Below are 24,776 nucleotides of genomic sequence, written 5' to 3'. Positions count from 1 at the left end.
TACTTAAGTTATAGTATGTATTTTTTTTCTAAAACTTTGTTACTTTAAAAGTAAAAACTTAAAAAGTAAAACTAACGCACACACGGAATCACAGGGACTCTTTACATCTTCTGTTCATTTTCCCCTTTAGCTCTAGGGTTTTAAGTTTCAACTAAATTAAATAGTTTGTTGTTTATCTCTTATGAGTGTAATCATTTTCATTTAGTAATGCATCAATTTATTCTCTTTGGACTAGTTATTAGTTAATGCATTAAAGAGTTTGCCATGCTTGAGTTTTTCTACTTCTATGAGTTGAGTTACCTTGCCAAATAAGAGTTTCCCTTAAAAAATTGTGTCAACGTAAAAAGACCCGACCCGATATTTATCATGGATAGAGCCGGGTTTGGGAATCGTGGGTTTTCGAAAAAAAAACCCGACCCGAGATATTTCTCGGGTAGAGTTGGGTTCTTCAAAACCCGACCAGCCGGACCCGAGTTGCAGCCCTAAAAGGCGAGATGCTAAAACACGCTTATTAGTCTTCCATCTGCCCCTAAAAAATGCTTATTAGGCTTCCTACTGCCCCTAAAAGACACTTATTTGGCCTCCTTCTGCCCCATGATTTACATGATCTCACCTGTTGATGTTCTACAAGATCAATGGTCTTGATTTCACATACATGCTCATCTCCTTTGTAACTTTGTAAGACCCAAAAAAATGCCTTTTAGCATTGATTGTAAAAGTGACAGTCTAAAACACCTATTTCTTTGATAAAATGATAAACATTGCCCTATAAATTAGGGGTGCAACTCAAGGTCGATTTTTGGGAATTCGGGTTAGCTAAACCCCAAAATGGGATTGGGTTCTGATTTCCAATACATATTTTTAGGCCCTGTTTGTTTTAGATTGTTACCACCCATAGTGAACTCCAAACGAATTATTGGAAATTTTGAGTCATATAATCTGTCTTGGGCTCACAATTCGTGGTCAGTGGTCACAATCTAAAACGAATATGGCCTTAGCAAAAGCTCAACCCGACCGGACCCGACCTGACCTGACCTGACCCAAGCTGCACCCCTACTATAAAGGTACACAGTAGATATTGGGGGAGTCAATTGGGATAACCCTCACACAAGGATGTCTTCCTGTTCATTTCGCTAAACATTCTTTTCAGAGAGAAATTATATGGTGCCTGACTGTGAAGTGTACTGTAATGTGGGCGACTGGGCGGTAAATTCACAAGTATGTCTTCCTAAAAGAACAGGAAGACATGATAGTAATTAGCAGATCCCAAATGAAATATCACCAACAACTTCACGTTGCTATTCAATTCTATCCAACAATTGTTGTGAGTTGTGACATAATAGTAACTAGCTTAACCACAGTCAAATTTCTCTAAAGACAAAGCAGTTATTATATCATATTTGTGAGGGAAATTTGATTTCCCTGCGAGAAGACTGATCTTTATATAGACATTAAGTTATATAGACTGATCTACTTTGTCTGGAATTTCAAATCTCCCTGCCCCGCTCGTACCCCTTTTAATGAGGATGTTTGGACGATGATAAATTCGCTCCCTTCTAGGATACTTCGCGCCCTTTACCGTGAAATTGAGGTAAAAAAGCGCAGCATAGCCTACTTTACAGGGGTGCGAATTACTCTGCAGGGGGTGCGAATTTATCATCTCCCTTTTGTTCAAAAAAGAGAGATGCTAAAACACGCTTAATTACTCTTCCGTCTGCCCCTAAAAGACGCTTATTAGGCTTCCTACTGCGCCTAAAAGACACTTATTAGGCCCCCTCTACCCCCTGATTTACATGATCTCACCTGATGATGTTCTACAAGATCAATGGTCTTGATCATGCTCACCTCCTTTGTAACTTTGTAAGACCCAAAAAATGCCTTTTAGCATTAATTGTAAAAGTGAGGGTCTAAAAAACCTATTTCTTTGATAAAATGATAAACATGCCCCTATAAATTAAGGGTGCAACTCAAGGTCCATTTTTGGGAATTCGAGTTAGCTAAACCCCAAAATGGGATTGGGTTAGTTCCAAATTTCCAATACATATTTTTAGGCCCTGTTTGTTTTAGCTTGTTACCACCCATAGTGAACCCCAAACCAATTATTGGAAATTTTGAGTCATATAATCTGTATGGGGCTTACAATCGGTGGTCAGTGGTCACAATCTAAAACGAACACGGCCTTAGCAAAAGCTCAACCGGACCTGACCCGACCCGACCCGACCCAAGCTGCACCCCTACTATAAAGGTACAGAGGAGATATTGGGGGAGTCGTTTGGGATAACTCTTACACAAGCATGTCTACCTGTTCATTTCTCTAAACATTCTTTTCAGAGAGAAATTATATGGTGCCTGATTGTGAAGTGTAGTGTAATGTGGGCGGTAATTTCACAAGCAAATCTTCCTAGAAGAACTGGAAGACATGATAGTAATTAGCAGATCCCAAATGAAATATCACCAACAACTTCACGTTGCTATCCAATAATTGTTGTGACATAGTAGTAACTACTAGGGGGGTAAACGAGCCGAGCCGAGCCGAGCCGAGCCGAGCTTGGCCAGGCTCGGCTCGGGCTCGAACCAGGGCTCGGCTCGGCTCGGTCAGGCTCGGCTAGGCTCGGGAGCCGTCGTGAGCTTTAACGAGCCGGTTATAAAGTTTCGCCTCTCTCACTAGCAAAAGCAAATTTCAAAAAAAAGTAATGATTACAAATAAAAAATAAAATAAGCTGATTTTCGCACGTCTCACTAGCAAAACCAAATAAAAGAAAAAAACGTAATGATAAACAGCTTTTATAAAGTTTGAAATGGAAAATTACGAATAAAATGTACTAATTTATGACAATTAATAAAAAATTACCAAAAAATTTTCAAAGTTATGACAATTACGGTTTTCGATTTTTCACAGCCGTTCATTTTTGCGTTGACATTAAATACGTACCATCATACCATCATTACATATTTCAGTATTTATTTTTTCACACGAGCCTTAACGAGCCGAGCCGAGCCGAGCCTGGCCTAGCTCGGGCTCGGCTCGTTAAGAATTCGAGCCGAGCTCAAGCCGAGCTCGAGCGAGCTTCCGAGCCCGAGCCAAAATTGACACCCCTAGTAACTACCCTAAAATTTGAGAGAATTATATTAAGGGAAGTGATATTTATGCCCCTTTTCATCACCGGGGACAACCAGTGCCAGTGTACGTGGCAATCAAGGCCACTAGATTCTTCTGACATCAACTACATTAGGCCCCCTTTAGTCATTGGTATACTGGCACCAGGTGTCCCTGGTGATGAAAAGGGGCGTAAATATCACTTCCCTTATGTTAATCTTGGATGATTTACATTAAGCACAAATGAGTGTTTTTATAGAACACCCAAATGATAAACATAGCAAGAGAATAAGATAATTATGGAAAGACACTATCCTAATCTAATTCACTTGCCTAATCTAACCCAATCAACCAATATAGCCTAATCAAATCAAATCTTCTAATCTCAGAATATTTGATCTTGATTTGATTTCATTCTCTAATACTAGACTGATCATTATATAGACATTGAAGTAAACCAGATCCCAAATGAAATGGAAGTAACCAGACTTTAACGAGAAAATCAAATGTTATGAGCTCCTTATTTGGAAGGTTTGCACCAAAGCTCATTCAAATTTGGGTAGGATGTGCAATCTACTTTGGGCAGATGGACACTCTAGATCAGGTCCAAGATGAAGCCATGGCTTGCCGGTGTCTCTCTGTTTCATTTTCCATTGGGTTGATTAAATATGCAAAACATCACTCGCTTCAATATCCATTACATTCCACTATGGAGGCGACTACCAAATTTATGAAAATCCTCTTCTTTATCGACGATGACCTACGGTTGGAGAAACGGGTGCCTGCAATTTGGTTTGGGCTACAAGTATTCCTGCTTGTCTGTCACGTGGGTGACCCTTGTTTGGATCCTTGGTTTAACGTCGCTGGTTACTGAGGTTCAATCACTCGATCTTGAGAGGGGTCGTGACCTGCGGCTAGAGAGACATGTGGCTGGAGGTTGAAGGCTTCTATTGGTTTTCACAGTTGTGTGTTGTCACGGCCAAAATCAGCCGAGTCTATGAAGACCAGCTTTTGCTATGTGGGAGAAGAAGGTAGAAAGATAAATCTCTTTTGGAAACCTAGCCTGAGAATTCAAGATTCCTTGGAAAAGAAAATTACAGGTCTAAGTGGGTTTTTAACTTTCCCTATTTTTGGAAGAATGTTTATTTTGAGAAAAACAAAATCCTTGCTAAATGAATTAACCAAACCTTGGAAAGCTTATTTTTTAAGCAAAGTTTTTTTCCGAGAAAGAAAAATGCCTACATCCATGCCCTAAATATCAATGAGAAAATTCATCAAATAAATGGTTCACTACTCGAAACATAAAATATATGGGAAAATTGTTTCTTCGCTCATAGATAGGGTGTCCACAAAATCATCCTAACCCTTCCATTTGTGGAGGGAAAACTGGGCAGATTCGTGGATAAACAAAATCTGTCTATTTTTCCCTCACAAATGGACACCCTAAGATGATCCAATGGAACTGATTTTTGGTACACACCCTATCTATGATAGGACCCATCAAATGAATGCTTTGGATCCTAAAAATTGTGGGCCCACCCCTGTTTTATGTACTCGAGCACATATAAGCTATCTACGCTAGAGCGCAGGAACAATTTTCCCATAATTAAGTATTCTCCATGTTTCAAAAGTTTCTAACTTTTTCACATATATTATGCATGCTTCATATTCTATAACCATACATGTGCTTTGCACGGAACAACCACTAAGAGAATATTGTATATGGTGTGATAGAGCACCATAGATAAACTAACCTAATATTTTGGCATGAGTAACTCTTATAAAATGTTACATATTCGTCCATTTACTATTACAGAGTTAGCTCAAATCAAATTAGAAAGGAATGCAAGTATTTATTAAATTAACAATGCTAAAGAATCAAGTGCGATATTGGAAGAAACTAATGTAAATCTTTCTTCTCTGAAGTGCGATATTGGAAGATATTGCACCCTCCATGAGCATTCTCACCCCTCCGCAATTATTCTTGAGCACTCGCAGCCAAGGAGAAACTGCCACTCGCTCCAATGCAACCGGGATTTCGTTAACACCGTGGAGGATTCTTGTCCCCTTGGATTCCTTGGGTTATTAGGAATTAGGAATAAAATGAGTTATTAAAAATGAGACATTATTTGGTGGCCGGTGAGGGTGGTACATCAAACGTAGCACCCATGTTATTTGGCCTAACAGTAGCCTCTTAAAAAGTGCGCTGTTGTTGGATCAAATATCAACTGCGCTGCAATTGGTTCTTCCGATACTGGCACTACCATGTTTTGCAACGGCTTGTCTTTTCTTTTTCTTCTTTAATTAGCTTCCGATAGCTTTTTGAGAACTATAATAACCTTTTGACAGTTGTTTAAATAATGAAAGACTATATGAGCTAGCACAATTATAAAAACATGGTAGTGCAAACATCAGTAGCCTAAAAGTTTATTAAACTTGAGTATTTACTACCACCAACAGTTTGGTGCTTTGGCAACCATTATTTAAAGGGATTCTTCTGCTTCTTTAGGTGTGAAGCCGGAGACTGAGATGAGCAAAAAATCCTCACAATCCTGTTCGGCTCACCCATAAAGCAAGTTTCCAATTTTCACCTACAAAAACTAAAAGTTGAGATTCTTCAGTCGCTTCTAAAGATTCTCATTAATCCGTTTCCGGACTCCCTAATTCTTCAATCTATTTGATTTTTCCAACAGGATTATATTTAACAAAGGTAGATAATGCATCAGATTTGTGAATTAGCAGAAATATCCAATTAAATTGGCTAAGTACGCTAACAAAAACTAGTAGCAGACGTCAGAAGTGAGGCTCCCAAATGTGAATAAATAATTTCCCAAGGAACAAGTTACTCCGAAAGTTAGTTAAAAAAAGTACCAAGGTGCCACACGTCAATGGTGGCTGTCTCACCAACATACGCTTGAGAAGAAAGATATAAAGTAGATGATCCGATAGGCTCTAGGGCATAGAGACTATTTGTGAAGGAGGACCTTCCCGGAGGATTGGTCCTTAATGAGACTAATCATTCTGGGTTTTGGATGTAGTCCTCCAAAGAAATGCTGCCCTTCTTTGAGGTGATGAGCTGAAATTACAGCTACATCTTATGGGTTCCGGTTGCTTTTAGAAGTAGAGATGAATGTCTCGTGCTAGGGAAACTTACAGATCGAGACGTAGTAAGCCACTCGAAATAATGTTAGGGCCCTAAGTGGTGTATGAGACTAGGTAGAACCCAACCATAGACTAGGTGGGACCCAACCATCTGATATGACACAGGCTTAAAGGGCCTAGCTTAGAGCGTTCCATGAGCTCTGGAGAGTTTGCCTGACATAATCCGATCTTGACTTTTACTCAGCAGTAGATGAGGGATTCAAGACACCCAAATGCTTAGCTAAGAAAGATTGTAATACTTAATAATATAGCTACTGAAGCTTTATTTGCGAAAGTGTAAACCTTTCCGCTCTTTACAATAGTTATGATGGCATGAACATATGAAGTTAACAGAAATTCGCTTTCTCGGCTTAAGCAATGCATAAGCGGAAAACCAGTCAAGTCCGACAGTCACACGAAAAAAATTGTGCAAAAATGACTGTTAAAACTTAATGTGCTGTAATGACTAGTGCAGCTAGCTCCATTGCAGACAGGTTCAATCATGAAGCTTGCACCCTCTTCTTTACGGCAAGGGCTGCAGCTCTGTACCATGCAGCTGCAGCCATGGCACCCGGGTCAGGGACCGAAGCAAGGACATCTCCTGATACATATGTTGAGCGCCCAGCCTGCATGCAAGTCAAAACCATAGTCAATACACTCAACTATGTTGTTGCTAGCTAATATCACTATTTTTGGTTTTGGATCTTCCAAATCATTCCAGCAGGAAATTCAGCTAAATTATAACAAGTATTTAGAGGGCCTATTTGTATACCTCCAAAAGGAAAATATCATCCACATTCCCATGTTTTGGTAATGAAAGTCCATACATTATTAAGCAATTTTATGATTGGCTATTAAGATAATCTCGGGAATCGCAACAATAAGATTTAAAACAAATTAGAAGAGTGTAAAGTCAAGAATGGAGTGTCACTATTGAAACAAGGGGTCCCGTTATCAATATTATTTGCATATCTATACAATATTTAATGGGACCTGGAGGTTATTTAAAACCTTATAAATGTAAAGTTTCCTTTTAACTGTTAAATACGTTAGGAATGAAGATTTCTTTATAACTCCGGCGTAATTTTTACCTTAGAAAAAAGTTAGTTATAAAAGCATGGTAGTTATTGCATGAACAATGTTTATATGCAAATGGTTTTGAGGTTCAACATGATTATTTGCAAGCAATTCTTTTAATAGTTGTAGAAATGATATAATTAATGGCTTTCAAAGAGACCTAAATGCCCATTTGCAAATAACATCAAATTTAAACAATTTTACATGCTAATAAGGGCCGATTAGGCAATTGGCTCTGCGAGGGGAAGTATCTAACCGTAGGCGCCTCAACAATCAAGCGTCTATGAATAATCATTCCATTTGCCTCTAAAGAACCAGATGAATACGTCAACTTTTTCAGTAGAGTAATCCAACATAAAATCCTATGATATTGATCAAACCATTCATGCCTGAAGGAACCACCATCTAAAACGATTGGTTGTGGACTTGTAGGGCTACCAACCTAGCAGGTGGAGTCCCTACGTGACAACCCTCCAACCAAAAGAGCAGATTACTAACACTGAGAATTTGATGCAAGTGACCACTAGATTGTGCCTGCCTTTTATGATGAAAAAGTTTCTATGTTGGTTCCATTTGGTCCACAAGTCAGGTTAAAAAATAAAAATGACCAGGAATATTATGGCTAGCCGAGAAGAAAATTGGGTTTCTCCTTAAAAGATATTTGCCACTGAAATCATGAAAATCTTGAATAAATATAATGATATTCAACCCACGTTTTCTTCCACATCATCATTAGGGTAATTCAATTTCCTGATGAAAGTACAAAATTATTGTTACCTGTGGATGCATATGTTTGGTAGACTCTGCACCGCTTAATGCTGCTTCAGATGAAAGAATAAAAGCAGTCACTGGGTTGTCCCCTGCACCTAATCTCTGTTCAAGAAGATGAGTCACCATAAAGTCCAAAGCACATACTTAATTTGATAATGGCACCCCTTCTATAATAGATGCTTAAAATTGAAATATGGGGCTGAGGATGGTCCCCATCACATAATAATCATCACTCACCTCACGCAGAACTGCTGATGCCGGAATAAGAGCATCCAACAATGTGCGATAGCCCGCCATGGCACCGCCATATTTACTGACTGCAGAAATGGCTGCTTCAAGAGCATCGGCCCCTGGACCAACAAGCGGAAATTCCTTAAGAAATAATACAAAGAGATGAGAAGATGACTCATTTGTGAAAATGATTTCATAATAGCATCTCACATTGTTTGGATGTGATGACAGCGGGTGCACTTCTATTCAACTTTGCATATGCTGCCCTGCAGAATATATCATATCTGTAACAGATAAATATTGAAGAATTTAGTTATCATATTAGAGCAGTATTATATTGTGAAATAACAACCATTAATAAAGAAGGTAAATACAGTACATGACCCCACTAGTTCCTCCCATCACCCTTCGAATAGAAGCTCCAATTTCATTGACTGTTTCTGCAGCATCATTCAGAGGATAACTGTGAAGCAGAAAGCTCTGATTAAAATAAATAAGTTGGAAAGAGGAAACAGCCTACTCTGGAACCATGAAATTGTAAACCAATACTGGAAGCACCTCCGTTTATATCAGTACAGATCTGCCAATAATGACATTCAATACAATGATGAAGTCTGAGGTTGTGCTGACTTCCAAGTTGAACTTAAAACAAAATAGTATTCTAGAAAGAGAAATGCTAACAAGACAATGATTGTCAGGCGGTTTTCTAAGTCAGTTTAGGGCCCACATGTGCGATGTGGATGTGATCAAGGTTTTAAATTTCGACAGAAATTTGAAATTTTGGGTTTCGGTCAAACCCAAAACCGAAATTGGGTAAACTAAATGTTACAAAATTTCGAAAGATATTTCGTTTTCCCTGAATTTAAGGAATATCTCCAAAAAATCTGAATTTTATTCTTTATTTAATATTTAACTGAAATTCCGGTAATTTCGTTCAAAATTTTGTGCGAGATAAAATATTAGTTTATTTGATTTCGTTAGAATTTGTCCGAAATTTCGAAATTTCAGCCTGGTTTCGGTGAGGAACGAAACGCATTCCGAAACCGAAATTTGAAACCTTGGATGTGATAGGGTCTGTTGATCCAACTGTCGAACACAAGTACAACCCGTATGCCATTGGCCCCACCTTGATCAGATGATCCTGGCTTGCTTCATCCAATAGGCCTCGTTTAGAGTTCCACAAAGAGAAGCTAAAGTGTTGATTTTTTAGGTCATAATCTGATCGATGTCATATTCGTTTGACATGGCACTAGGACCACATGGGATACCTCATAATGGCCTGCAATATCAATGCTTCAGATTAGAAGCACACCACTAAGTAATACCCAATGCTGATTGTCAAGATTGATCCTAATGGTGTTTGTCCACATAATCTGACTCCTTTTTGAAAAACACTGTTGGATATATGTAATAAGCCTGAGGGCATAGTGTCAATGTACTTATCTTTCTCTTATTATAAATACATTAGTTAGTCAGGGAAATCTCGCCCTCACTAATGTATTTAAAATAAGATAAAGATAAGTACAATGACAACTATGCCCTCAGGCTTATTACATATATCCAACACTCCCCCTCAAGCTGGAATGTAAATATTATACATTCCCAGTTTGCTACAAATATCATGTAACTTCGACTTAGGCAATGGTTTGGTGAAAATATCTGCTAACTGGTCCACAGATGGAGTAAAGGAGACATGTATCTCGCCCTTATGGATTCTCTGGCGAATAAAATGGCAATCAACCTCTATATGCTTGGTTCTCTCATGGAAGACGGGATTAGTGGCTATAGGAATCGCAACCTTATTATCACAATAAAGCTGAGCTAGAGAAGAAGAAGAGAAACCAATCTCTGTCATGAGGGAACATAACCAAAGAAGCTCCCCACTTGTATGGGACATAGCTCGGTATTCTGCCTCGGCGCTGGACTTTGAAACTACCTCTTGTTTCTTACTTTTCCACGACACTAGATTGCCACCAACAAAAGTGCAATAACCCGTGATTGATCTCCTATCTGCTGGAGATCCTGTCCAATCTGCATCACAATATCCTTCCACCCTGACATGTCCATTTTTCTTGAATATCAATCATTTCCCTGGTGCCCCTTTCAAATAGCGGAGAATCTGAACTACTGCTGCCCAATGAGAGGTACGAGGAGCACTCATAAACTGGCTAACTACTCTAACTGTATAAGAGATATCTAGGTGAGTAACAGTGAGATATATGAGCTTACCAACCAATCTTCTATACCTGCCAGGGTCTTCCAACAGATCCCCTTCCTCTGGAATAAGCTTTACATTGGGATCCATAGGCGCAGATACAGGTTTTACTCCAAGATTCTATGTTTCTTCCAGTAAGTCCAACACATACTTTCTCTGTGATTGAGATATCCCATGAGAGGAATATGCCACCTCTATCCCAAGAAAGTATCTTAGGCGGCCCAAGTCCTTTGTAGCAAACTCTTTTTGTAAGAAGGTCTTCAATCTCTGAATTCCCCCTGAGTTACTACCTCTAATGATGATGTCATCAACATACACAATCAACAGAATGCACCCTGCAGAGGATTGATGACTAAACACTGAATGGTCTACTGCACACTGTTTAAGTCCAAAACGTATGATGGCCTCACTAAATCTACCAAACCATGCTCGTGGAGATTGTTTCAAGCCATACAGTGATTTCTTAAGGCGACAAATAGAGATTGTTGTCATTGTACTTATCTTTCTCTTATTATAAATACACTAGTGAGGGGGAGTTTTCCCTAACTCACTTTTTCTTCTCTCAACAAACACATTGGCATGCACATACAATATCGGTACATACTTTGCATGGTAAGGTCAGGGACATTTTCAAGGTCCAAGACTAACCCAAACTTCCCCACATGTTGCATGGTGATTGGTGATGCGCAATGAGCGAAAATAGCATGCAAAATGTGTGACTTGGTGCACATTAGACTGCGTCAAAATGTGTGACTTCCCCAAATGTTGCATGGTGATTGGTGATGCGCAATGAGCGAAAATAGCATGCAAAATGTGTGACTTGGTGCACATTAGACTGTGTCAAAATGTGCACTAACAAAAACATAATCTAAGTTATTCAAGGTTGAAAGGCAAAACACTGCCTTAACAAGCAGCCCCTACGGGCTCAACCCCTTGCAACATCTTCATATCATTAGAAAGAGAGTGAGATTTGACATAAAAAAATTGTCAGTTCAAAGAATCCTGGTATAGATGAGTGACATTTGTCATACAAAAATTGTCGATTCAAAGAATAATGGTGTAGATGATCTTCAAGTCTTTGACCAAGACCAAGATAAAGATGGCTAGAGTATTATGGGCTTGTCAAGAGTTTTTGACGGTGTTAAAGCACCAAAGATTAAATGACGCCTTCTCCAACAGCTTAAGCTTTCGGAGTAACTGGTCGATTCACATGGTATCAGAGCAACAGGTCCTCAGTTCGAAACCTTGATATTATAAATTCCACATGCAATTGCCATCCCAAAAGTGTGGCAGGGCCACATGTGCCACGTGTAGGCCAACCCTAAAAAATTGCAAAATATGATTGTGCAAAGCCTACAACAAACGGTGGTGTGCTGTGTGCATCAATTGTTTGATAGAATTCCAAAGAAATATTCGGTCACATGAATCTCGATCATGTTGATAGAGCACGACCATTTGGTTAAATGTTTGAGAGGAAGCATTCATTTTGGACATAACTTGTAAAAACAAAACTGGTTATTTGGTTTGATGGAAGAAATTTCCTTAGTACATCTCTTCCAAGAGGAGGTCAAGTTCTCTCTAATAAGGATATATTGAAGCAATGCAAAATCTACAGTGAGTCAAGCCTCAATAAAAAACTCACGCATAATTACAGCATTGGTGCAGTTCCATCATTAATGTATGAGAAGCTTGACGACGAAGACAATCCATGGAATGACTTAAAGTTCACCCTCAACAGAAATAACTTCAAATTCAAGCATTAAAACTAAAGCCCATTGTGATTAATATTATATAACTGAATCTTATTTATCATAACAAAACTTAGGCTATGAAGCAATGAAAATGTTTATACGTCAGTGTATTAGACAGCAAACAGCAACAGAAAATTTCCAGCTATTATATGAAAGCAATGAATTCTGTGATAGCCACCAAGTTCCATAAAATCAATTGAAGTAGATGTACAGATAGCGACTAGAGATAAACTTACTGTTTCCTCATGTCCTCCAGAATAGCTCTTGCACCTCTAAACATCTGTAAAAGCACATTAATCCTGATGAAGTGCCAAACAAATGCACCAAGGAAACAATTAGCCACACCAATTTAGGTTACGAGGTGAACTCACTGTTGACCCGCAGTCACCGTCACCTACTTTGCTATCCCATTCGTTTAAACTATCCCTAAAATTGATAATTTCATTTGTTGCCGCTTCAATAGCCGCCTGAAGAATATAGCCTTGTTCATTCAGCTCTTGCGGTGGACCTAGTGCCTAGCCAACAGCAAATGTGGGACACTCATTTTTAGCTGAGAGAATAGTAGAAGGGGAGTAGGTAAAATAGAAAGAAATGATTTGGCAATAATAACACTCAATAAACAGTGTGCACTCATATTTTCAATATACGATCATCGTAAATTCACCTAGAATCATCAATTGAATGCATGTGACTAATACAATAAAAGAAATAAACAGGCAAAACTCTCACTCATAATGAAGCCAAGAAAGTCCTCACGGATAGTGACATCTTGAGAGAAGATTAACAGATGTGGTAAACATACTTGAGCAAGATCCAAAATCTTGTCTAAAATTGCATAAGTAAGAGAGATGGTAAACATACTTGAGCCAGATTCAAAATCTTGTCTAAAATTACATAAGTGATTCTTCGTGACAGAATCAAAACGTGCTCCTCAGTTTTTATAGAAGAAATCACCTCATCAGTTTGCTTTTATGCAAAATATTTGTTCCAAGTTCACTTTCACAAGTCTGATAATTATCAACTAATGGAGGACATCATAATACTAAGATCAAGGGGCACTAATCCATGTTTTAGCAGTCACCTCTCAAAAGAAGACATCAATTTCAAAGCATAAAATTTAGCGAGTAGATTTATCACCTATGATCAGACAGTTGACACAGTACTAATAGAATAATTAAAACCTTTAATAGCAAATAAATACTTCAAGTGTTACCTCCTCACTTCTTGTTGAACGAGATGCTGGTACTGGAACAGGAATCTTAGCAGGTGGGTGATTTCCTGCGTGTTAAAGCAACTTTTAATAAGTTTATGTAACGTAAGAATCAACAATCATACTTAAGCTTTTGTCTCTACTAGTGATGGTAGCACATCCTACTGAAAAGGGGTTTTTTGTCGGTATTAAACTATTAAACTACTAATGAGGGGAAGATTATAGATACTTCATCACATCACAAGATCATTTACACCAATTCACTATTTTAGTCAAGGTGCCTAAGCAGAGGTCTATTGCCAGGGGTTTAGTGGCTTATGCAATTCTGACTCTGCATGATCATCCAGTTATTAGGCGATTGCCTTGTTGCCTACTGACCTCCCAGAGTTATGCCAACAGAACTCCTATTGAGACAATTGGACCATAGGGAAAATATTCAAAATTATTGGTATCCTACCACCAACACCAACAGGCCAGTATGGAGCCTTAGTTGGGGCATCCAAAAGCTGCAAAATTGCCGGATCTGCCTTCATAACAGAAATGGAGAATCCTGTGGATAACAAAAAGAAGAGTGAACTTTTAAGCAGTTAAGACCACAAAACTTCTTCCCACTCTGAGACTACATATTATTTCAATGGTGCCACATTTTTTATAAGTTCAATGCAATGGTTGGCAAATTTAAAGATTAGTTACCATCATAAAAATTTTCCATCTTTTATTTCTTCTGTATTAACAATTTATATTAAACTCTCTCTGGAACAGAAGTGTGTAATCAATAATATTTCAGTGGGCTGGCCCAAGGTCAGGCTTGTAGAAGGGGCCTGCGTGGGTCAAAATGAGGGCATTTCGTCTTAAGCCAGGCCCAGGGTTAGTATTTTGGCGATAGCCTACCCATAAGAACTAACCTGCCATATCAAGAGAAGTCATGAAGGATCCCGTATAAACTCGGTCAACAGCCAGTCCATGTTCCAGTTGCAGTTGAGGAACTGCCTTCCTTGCTGCAATCATCAGTTCCATTATGGGGGTACCACCTAATCTGCATTAACAGAAACCATCATCATTTATTTCCTCCAGAATACATGTTGAGGACTCAACATAATATGACTATCAATGGAATGAAGAAATACAATCTAATGAAAGAAATTTAAAGGATTCCCGAAGAAAAATAAATAAGCTAAATAATTTTTTAAATTAAAAATCGAGCTCTGTTAATCGATAGATCTGAAAAAAACTCACATAAAAAATTGAAGCTAACACACACACACACACACACACACACACACACATACATATATATATATATATATATATATATATATATATATGAGAAAACATTTCCTACACACTTGTGTAGGTAAGTTACCTACACACTAGCTTAAAATACAGTGGGGGCCCACATTTTTTGGGTGAGATCCAAACCATTCATTTGAATGGTCCTCACATAGATAGGGTGTCCACAAAAAATCAGATCCATAGGATCATCCCAACCATTCAAACTATGGAGGCAAAAAATGGACTAATTTGTGAAGGTTTATACACGTCCATTTTACCTCCACAAATCGTAGGGTTGGGATGATCCTATGGATCTGATTTTTTGTGGACACCCTATCTCTGTGAGGACCATTCAAATGAATGGTTTGGATCACCCAAACAATGTGGGCCCCCACTGTATTTTAAGCTAGTGTGTAGGTAATTTATCTACACAAGTGTGTAGGAAATGTTTTCTCTCTCTCTCTCTCTCTCTCTCTCTCTATATATATATATATATATATATATATATATTTATTATTTTATTTTATTTTAAATATAGTTTTTACTTATTTTAAAGGATTTTCTAATAACTATAGATTAAATAATTAATTTTCAATCACATATAATAAAAATAGAAGCTAACATACATGCATGTATGATTAGTTTTTATTTAATAAAATAGGTTTCCAAATTAAAAACCATAAATCCAAGTAAAGTGAAAATTCATGCACTAACCCATGCGCAAATGCATCAAATAAACAATTAGTAGAAGCATTTGCATAATGATTGAATAATCAAGGAAAAACATAAAATAAGAACTTACCAAACAAAATTGTGAAAACTCAAGCTTCTCTATGCACTTTGGTTGAAACTTTGCATGTCGACTAAAGTTCTCTAATTTACATACTAAAGTGGTAGCGTTTCGATCGACATAAACTAAATGTCACCGAATCTATACATGTTGATTGAAGGAAATATGTCGGATGTTTTGAGTTGGTTTCGATCCACATTTACAACGATAAAAAAGCGGAATCATGAATATTTCGGGAAAAATAAAAACCTCTGACCATTGGCAGTAATATCAGTGTTTAAAAACACGGATGTGACGTGGAACGCGGGCAAGAAAAATCCTTGTTGACTCGGCGCGGACGCTGCCAAGAACACGGTTGACACGGTCATAACTCGGGAGAGTCAAAGGAGTTTATTGACTCTTTAGGGCAAAACGCAGAATGCGTACGTAAGGCAACGCGGAACACGGCCAAGGTAAAAAGGAGTCGACTCGGGCGAGATCCTTGTCGAGTCAAGGAGTTTTTAAACACTGAGTAATATAACATCTGATTAATGATATTGACAAAGTCTGGTATACTTTTCAAGGACCTGGCCATGACTACTCAACATTCGCCATTTCCCTTAGGGCCATGACTACTTTTCGACATTTGTCGAGCTCCAGGTTCATCCCTTCCAACTTGAGGGTATAATGTTCACTACTAAGCCATCAAGGAGCTCCACTAAGTCCTCCACAACCTAATGCAACCTATTCTGACAACTTTGAGATACTTGTCCAATAACAGCTCCTCTAGACGGGGTCATGGCAGGATGTGGACATGGTAATAGTCACAGACGTGGTTATTCACAACATCAGCAACAGCAACCCTCATTATCCAAATTAACAACCTCCATTTCAAGGGCCACAACCTGGTGCCTTCCCCTTATCCCAAATAACAGCCTCCATTTCCTCGTATTCCAGTCCAGGTCTTGCCCCTTATCGTATTGCCCCACAAGCTCAGGAATACTACAACTGTAAGATCTATAACGTCATAATCACACAGTAGTGGATTGTTGCTAGAGATATGATCCTCAACCAGTATCCCAGAATTCCCTCACCCCTCATATGGAAGATCTATCTCTCACTTTCCCATCTGAAGCTTCATAAGTTATAAATAAGGGCACCATCCATCGTATTGCCGACGGGGGCCAATCCAAGCCTTTGGATGGGATGCTATCAAGCCCTTTGGTGTGTCATGGGTTTTTCAAAAGAACATCAAGGTCTTACTCCATTGGGTAGGCGGTCCTTTCAGTTTTACGGGGCAGTCAATGTGGAAGTTAGTACCTTATGTACTGATTTGGAACATTTGGATGGAGCGTAACAAGAGGATATTTGAAGAAAAGGGAAAGAGGTAGTACCAAATTGCACTTGACGTCAAGATTGCACTAATAGCTCGGACGAGAGAAAAGGTTGGTCTTTTTTACCATGTCGGGGAAATTCTTAGAAACTGGAATGTGGTCCTATGGGAAAAAAAAAGGAAAGAGAAAATCTATCCTAAGTGGAAGGCTCCTCAGGTGGGTTGGGTCAAGTTGAATTTTGATGGAAGCTCTATTGGCAACCCTGGTCGAGCAGCCATTGGAGGTTTGATTCATGAAGCCAATGGTGTCATATTGATGTCATTCTTGGGTCCGGATGGCTTTTGTGATGCTAATGAAGCCGAATCGAGGGCATTGCTTTTGGTCTACGATGGTAAGCGAAACACAACCGGGGCCCTCTTGTCATCGAAGGCAACTCGTACGATGTGTTACCATGGGCATCTAATAAGTATTGGGGACCTTGGAAGCTTGAAAACACCGTTGCTGAGATACGGGACCTGGTTCGAGTAATTTGTCCACAAATCCAACACACGAGAAGATCAACCAATGAGAAGGCTGATCGCTTGGCAAAGGACAGAGTGGAATTGGCAAGGGTTGAGGTGATTCAAGGCCTCCCCCAAGAAGGTGTCGGATAATCCTCTTGGCAGCGTCATCGAAGCTCTCTTCTTTGTTGTTTAATCCTACTAGTTTCTGGGAACTGTTATTTTTCTATATTGCCTGTTGAAGGCTCTTGTAATCTTGTATGGACTGCATTGTACTCTTCAGGGGACAACTTGTCCCCTGGGTTGTATCTCTTTGTTTCCTTGGAATGAAGATTGTTACCTTTCAAAAAATCCATCGTACTGCCGATGACTCAGGTAACATGTCCTCTATTAGTCTGTACTCTAGCTCTTCACATATTAGGGGGATGGGTCGTCCATTCTCATCACTTATGTTAGTATCGTCTACATTTCATCTTCCTCCAGCTTATTAGCATCCTAAAGTGTAAGTTCTTTTCTTCTTTTTTTTGAGAAACAGTAACTTTATGAATCCCAAAACTGTTAAATGTATAAAAGATAAATAATGCCTTTCTCCAACAGCTTAAGCTTTTGGAGAAGTTGGTAAATTAACATGGTATCAGAGCCAAAGGTCTCGAGTTCAAACCTCCCGGATAGCAAAAATCCACATGCGATGATCGGCCCAAAGTGGGCCACACGTGCAGGGGAGTGTTAAAGTATAAAAGATAAGTAATGCCTTTCTCCAACAGCTTAGGCTTTTGGAGAAGTTGGTAAGTTAACATCCTAAAGTGTAAGCTTATTGCATCCTAAAGTGATTTTTTTTTTTTTTTTGAGAAACAGTAACTTTATTAATCCCAAAACAATAAGTACAGTTAATTGGAGTCAGAGACAAGGTGTCGCCCAACTCAAATACAATCTACATGGTAAATATTGAGCCGCCCTATGCATTTGAAAGAAACGCTATTAACGCTATTCACGATTTATGACAGTGACCTCCATACTCGATTTCTCAACTCCCTCTTCGGCAAGTTTATCCGCATACTTGTTTGCTGAACAGAGCATGTGCAAAAGCCGAGGGCGGATGATCCTCCAACAATTGCGGATTTCCAAAATGATGTTTAATAACTTCAACGGGCCAGGTGCGGAGTTATTTGCCCATGCTATGGCGCTAGATGAATCTCCCTCCACAACCAAAGGGTGAGATAAGTGCTCCACAAACCACTTTAATCCCCACAATAGGGCTTTGCCCTCCGCTTCATTGGAATCACAAATGCCAATAGGGCCAGAAAAGGACATCCAAATCCCTCCTTCGGAATCACGGATCAGAACTCCAATCCCTATCGGACCCGATTTCCCTTTAGCACTACCATCAAAATTAAGTTTCAGCCACCCGATCGGAGGAGGTTTCCAGCAAGGAGCGGGACGATTTTTAGGTACTTTCTCCCAAATTAACGACCTCCAGTTGCGTATGATAGCCGCCGTGGAGTATGGGGTACGGGATCCTTCAATGTTGTCCCTAGTATTAGAACAATTTTCATTCTGTTCCCTGGTTTACGTCTCAATTTGGTTCTTAATTTTATTTTTCTCTGTGTTCTTGTGAAGTATCCTAAAGTGTCTTGCCAGAGGTGTTATCCATGGAAAATTATACTTCATGACAGATACCTTTGAGTTGCCACCGACACATCAATGTCAAGCTCTCTCTGCATCAATCTATTCATCATCATTGTAGGTATGGCATCAAAACTTGGACCACACCAATGCTGGCATTCCGAAAGTATCTACATATTTTATTTCCTCATGTAATAAGTTTGTCGAGTTGAAATTATGTCCTAGTGGTCAACTTGCTAAGCCCGTTACACCTGGATTTATTTTCTTCACAATAAATCTGATGCCTCGAAAGCTTTTTCTACATTTCATACACTTGTTACTAAGCACTATGACAAAATTATCTTACATCTCCAAAGCAACGGTGGGGGTGAGTACACCCCTCAGGAGTTTCAAGCATTTTGCTCCTCACATGGCACTCGCAATTAGTAGTTTTCAACTTTTCATGCCCCAACACACCACACAAAATGGTGTAGCTGAACGGAAGCATAAACATATCACAGAGGTCACGCTGTTCACGGTATTTTACTCTGAGATTCTAAAGCATCTCTGGACTGAGGTCTTCCATATTATTGTGCACGTTAACATGCTCTCGTCCACCACTCTCTGCTAGGCATGGCCCACCTAGGTACTTACCAAAACAGATCCAAATTATTCTTCTCTTAGATTGTGAGGTTGGATTTGCTATGTCTATGTACCACTTCCACTTGGAATATTTTCTACCCAAGGTTGCCACACGTCTTTGTGGGATATAATGATCACCATAAGGGCTACCCGTGCTATTCACTATCATTTTGAAAAATCCTAATCTCACATCTTACATACGACGAGTCTTCAACAACCCATTGAACATCAACAGTGAGATTAAGGGGGTGATATCCTTTGAAACAGCTTTATCTGAGCCCACTTCTGTGAACATTGTCTTTCCCACGCCAGCTCCCATGAGTGCGCCCACTACTATCAGTCATTCTGTCACACTATATGAGAAGCACTGTGTATGCCAAAAATACAGGCAAGTATAGCAGGATCTTAATGCTCAAAGTACAATAGCAGCAAAAGATTCAGTGTTGTAGTTTGCAGTGACAAAAGGATGAAAGTGATGGAGAATGAAATGAGGGCATTGTATCGTAATGACACATGGGATATTGCCTACATACAACCATGTAAGAACATGACATGTTCCTAAAGTAGAGGTACCATAGATCATGGTCTACTCTTTAGGGCACAGCATGATAAGACAATAAGACCATGTGGATATACAAATGCAGACCGGAAATGAAATCCAGACACATGGAGGCTAGTGTCACGATATTGTATTCTACTCAATGACATGTTTAATCTTATGGAGCTGCGAAAAAAAAAAGAGCAAATGAACGTAGTATCATGCATTCTGTAGTCAGGTAGTAATGTAGTATCATGCATTCTGTACTTGCACATAGGAAGTTGTGTTTTTTTTTTTTTACATTTATGTATTGTCGAAATTGTCGACAATTTCTTAGACCAACATAACCTTTTTCCAAAAAAGGGTTGAAAGACTTGATTGATTGGCCAAGTACTCAACGAAGTTACAAGTAAACTCAGAACCTAATTGAGTCCAAGTCAAGTTTCATGCTTTCAAAACCTTGATCAAAATATTACAATGAAGACCATAAAAGTGAACTTACCCATTGACCATGAGCACAACTCTATTTCCTCGTGTAATAGGAACGTAATGAGTTTCCTGCAAGTAGTCGAACCAAGATAAGAAAATACCAACGTGACCAACAACATAGTCACAGGCATAGTTACAACGTTCCAATTTTGGAATACAATGTTTGAAAAAATGGGAAATGTTTGGGAAGAGTTCAGAAAAAGATGTTTTACACTATTTATGCAAATAAGTTACAACGAAAGCATGGAAGGATGGCTGGGTGCATGTGTTTGCTAGATTAGGGTGGGAATTCAATTTTAGGTTTGAACATCTCTTGAGATTTACAAATAATATAAGAAAAATTGATGGATTATCCATCAAACTTTTGTTTAATTCGTCAACCACCTCGGTCTCCTTTTTTTATTGAATTTGTAGTTTCCAATAAAAAAACTTTTTTAATTCAAAAAAAATTGGGTTTAGTTCAAAACTTTTCATTTAGATTGAAAAATGTGAGAATTTTGATTTAATTGTAATCTTTTAAAGTTATAATGTGGCATATAAAAAATTGATAATAATAAATTATTGACACAGACCGTTGATAAAATCTGCTTTAGAACATGAGATACCACCACATCCACAGGCTGGAGGTCAGCCACAGCAGCCCCTGGTTCCCCATGCTGGAAAGAATAACTGTATAATTAGCGCATTGGTCCGTAAAAAGAAAAGAAATATCTAATAACCAACACAAACATTAGTTGATTGACAGGAGGATCCTAAACCAAATGGAATGAACAAGCAATAAACCAAGTCCACACAAGAAGCATATCCATGATGAAGTGCATTTTAACGAAGAAAAGGTTTTCAACTCAAGGAACTAATTAATGAAATTAATCAACTTTCATAATTGCAGGCAAATAAGGTTAAAATCAAAAGAACTACTACAAGACCTTCATTACAATTGCACATTCGAGAAAGTAAATACAAGAAGACTAAACTGCAGATAAGGTAGAAATAAGATGAGTGGCTCTGTAAACATACAATTCCAAGACCCAGCTCCATTTTTCCCGGGCCTAAACGATCTGATGTGACCTGGCCTGGAAGTGTACAAACAGACAGAGCCACACCCATTGTCCCCACCATTTCAGATGCCTGCTTTGCTTCTGCGGCAACATCATCAAGAGAACGACCAGCGGCAGCTGCTGCTCCAGCTACCTGGCATTCACAAGTATAACATTTACTGCTAATCTATTATATTAAAGAATAAAGCATTAATTGAATTTAAAGCCTCATAGACTCTTCACCTTCACCACCATTTAGAAATGGGCGTGGTATATATAGGCACGTTGGTCCAAGAAACTGTTCTTGGTGTCCTATCAATCAAATAACAACTGCTTTGATTTGAAATCTTCATTTTACTATAATAATTATTTTAACTTGCAGTTGGGTTTTGCTATTTGATTCCAAGTCTATTTAACATACTGGCTACTGCTTGTCTGTAAATTTTACATACTCGAAAAAAAACAAACCTAACAAAGTTTGCAACATGCATTCTAAGCCTAACATGCAATGCTTCTGCCTGCAAGTAGAATTGGAATTCAGTTGAGAGGGTATTGTTCTTGGTATACTATTTATAGAGTAATAACAACTGTTCTTAAATCTTAAGGTTAATTATTTAACTTGAGTGTTAATATTATGATTACAGTACCTGCATATCAGAAGGAAGATTTGGTTAGAACAAGAAAAGTTAATACTTAGGCTTTTGCCTCACATATAATATAAAGTAAAAAGAAGGGGTAGGCCAGACCACATTGATTCAGATCTATGTCACAATTATTCACAAATGTCGTTCTCGGGAATTTCTCGGCAAGGGAAAATCTCAGCATATATTAGTTTTTATTATTTTTTTTCGGGTTTATATCAGGAAATAAACAGTAAAATTAAAATTATTTAAAAATAAAAAAATTAAATTTAAGAAAAAAAAATACCGTAAAAATATCAGGATAATATCGCGATATTATCGGGATATTTTATGATAAAAATGAAAATATTGCTATATTTTTAAAATCTTATGATTTGTGGACACGGACACGAGTGTCGTGTGTCGACACGGAGCGTCGGACACGGCAAACCCCCAAACTTTAGAAACGATGACACGGCTAAAATAGAAAGTATATTAGTGGATATGGATTCATGTGTCGAGTTTGGACATGGATACGAGTTGTCTAAATGAGGTAAACACAATATTCAATAAAAAAAAACAGAATGTCACACTTGACACGGTACAAAAACATGTCGACACACCCACATTAAGTCGAACACTTCCAGCAATACAAGTAAAAGTGTCCAAAGGAGTGTCAACACGTGTGGACACGGGTGTCATGTCGGACACGGCAGGACACGTGAGTCGGCAATAAATTTGATGTGTCGGCCAAATCATAGTTAAAATCTCGGGATTAGTTAGGGATTTTGTTTGTATCCCTAGTACTTTCCAGGTTCAATAATGAGATCCTAAAACACATTCTAAGGAATAGGGACTAAGCTGGAAGCAAGAGAATATAGCTTTGAACTGGAAACGCCATCTCCAACAGACTGAGATGGAAGCAATAGGCAATCGGAGCGCTCATGGGGATTCCGTCTGGAATCAGGTAAAAAGTTAGAAGAATTGAAAGAGCTAGGGATCGACGGAACGCTGGAGGATGGGGGGATTGGAGGTGTATAAGGTGTAAGTTTCGAAACTTCCAGAGAAGGATCGTATGCGAAGAATGTGACAAGGTTTGGTCTGGTCTAGATTTCAACTTCCCTCGCGTGGTTCATGGATCCAATACAGGAGGTAATGTGGTGAATCGGTTGGGGGTTCCCATCGCTCCAGAGTCATCGGCTTGTATTCGCAGGGTGCATCAAGTATCTTCTGGGATCTCCTTCAATATTGAGTCTGTACCGCTGATATCAGTATGCAATGCTGATCTTAGCCTTTGGGGTAAGATTCGGGCTGGTTGGTCCAGTGATATTCCGGCTTTGGAAGCTTGGCTCCATCGTAAAAGTGGACTGGATGGTAACATTGTGGTTTATAAGATCGATCCTAAGGAAGTGATGGTTTTTCCACCTATGGGTGTTAATCTCCTCAATATCCAAAAAGGTCTGGCAAACGGCTGTTAATTCCCCTTTTGTGGATCTTCTGCCCTGGACTGCTAAATTTCCTAGGGAAGGGTCGGCTGATTGGTGGCGACTATCGGGTGTTCCACCTGAAGCGTGGTGTGCTGAAAACTTCAAGGTATTGGGTAAGAAAATTGGGAAAGTTCTCGTTCTTGACCCGTCCTGTGAAGCGGGTGCCGGATACTCTTTGGCTTTGACTCAGATCGCATCGTATGGAGATACGGGTAAATCGATGGTGATTCCTTCATCTATTGATGGATCTATTATGTGGGTTTGGGCGGAAAAAGTCGAACATCCTAGCGAATATGGGGATCCGGATGATCTGGGCTGTAATACTGAGGATGATGGTTATGCTTCTTGTGATGAGTCTGAATCGGAGATGGACGGGTCTGGTGAGTATTCTACTGGCGGAGAAAAAAATGTTGTGGGAATAGCTGTGCCGGGTTAGGGATACGTGGGCATATCCTTCGTGTATTGGAGGTGACTTCAATGAAATCAGGTTTATTAATGATAGAGTGGGATGCAGGAGATCCAATCCAAACATGCTAGCTTTTGCGGAATTCATTGCCAAATATAAACTTATTGATCTCCCTCTTTCTGGTGGCAGTTTTACTTGGTCCAGGGGTGGAAGTCATTGCCGTATTGACAGATTTCTAATTTGTCCTGGATGGATTAGTAGGGTTCCTAATATTTATCAAAAAATTATTCCTCATTCTGTCTCGGACCATTGTCCCCTTCTCCTTGATCCTAGGTTGGAGTCGTGGGGTCCACTGCCTTTTAGATTTGAAATTGCATGGCTTTAGGAACCTAATATGGAGGAGAAGATGGGTGAATGGTGGGAGTCATTTAAAGTTGAAGGGCACCCCGACATAGTGATTGGCAAGATGTTGAGATTTTTGAAGATGAAATTGAAGGCATGGGCGGCAGACTGGAGAATGTCAAAGATGGAAAGGCGGAAGTGGTTGGAAAACCATATTAGGGAGTTATCGGTTGGTGATGAAAATG

General features: G+C 39.0%; 1 protein-coding gene across 2 annotated transcripts in view; it reads right to left on the bottom strand.

Moving 5' to 3' along the window:
* Positions 1–6,489: 6,489 nt before the first annotated feature.
* The window catches only part of LOC143877835 (putative 3,4-dihydroxy-2-butanone kinase), a 33,589-nt gene continuing 15,302 nt past the window's right edge, over positions 6,490–24,776 (bottom strand). For both annotated transcript variants that reach the window (XM_077380097.1, XM_077380098.1), the window contains exons 8-20: positions 21,657–21,830; positions 21,212–21,295; positions 20,653–20,708; positions 14,399–14,529; positions 13,951–14,043; positions 13,497–13,561; positions 12,655–12,798; positions 12,520–12,563; positions 8,697–8,780; positions 8,528–8,601; positions 8,324–8,436; positions 8,093–8,188; positions 6,490–6,864 (exon numbers count right to left, since the gene is read on the bottom strand). In XM_077380097.1, the coding sequence (XP_077236212.1) occupies positions 6,739–6,864; positions 8,093–8,188; positions 8,324–8,436; positions 8,528–8,601; positions 8,697–8,780; positions 12,520–12,563; positions 12,655–12,798; positions 13,497–13,561; positions 13,951–14,043; positions 14,399–14,529; positions 20,653–20,708; positions 21,212–21,295; positions 21,657–21,830 (1,284 nt within the window). In that variant the 3' untranslated portion in view covers positions 6,490–6,738. The remainder of the gene's footprint in view (positions 6,865–8,092; positions 8,189–8,323; positions 8,437–8,527; positions 8,602–8,696; positions 8,781–12,519; positions 12,564–12,654; positions 12,799–13,496; positions 13,562–13,950; positions 14,044–14,398; positions 14,530–20,652; positions 20,709–21,211; positions 21,296–21,656; positions 21,831–24,776) is intronic.

The sequence above is a fragment of the Tasmannia lanceolata genome, unplaced genomic scaffold, assembly GCF_043159265.1.
Source record: "Tasmannia lanceolata isolate RefF3 unplaced genomic scaffold, GAP_Taslan_0.1 ptg000005l, whole genome shotgun sequence".
NCBI classification, from domain to species: domain Eukaryota; kingdom Viridiplantae; phylum Streptophyta; class Magnoliopsida; order Canellales; family Winteraceae; genus Tasmannia; species Tasmannia lanceolata.
Note: the sequence above shows the minus strand (reverse complement) of the source record. Positions and strands in the feature narration are given on the sequence as shown.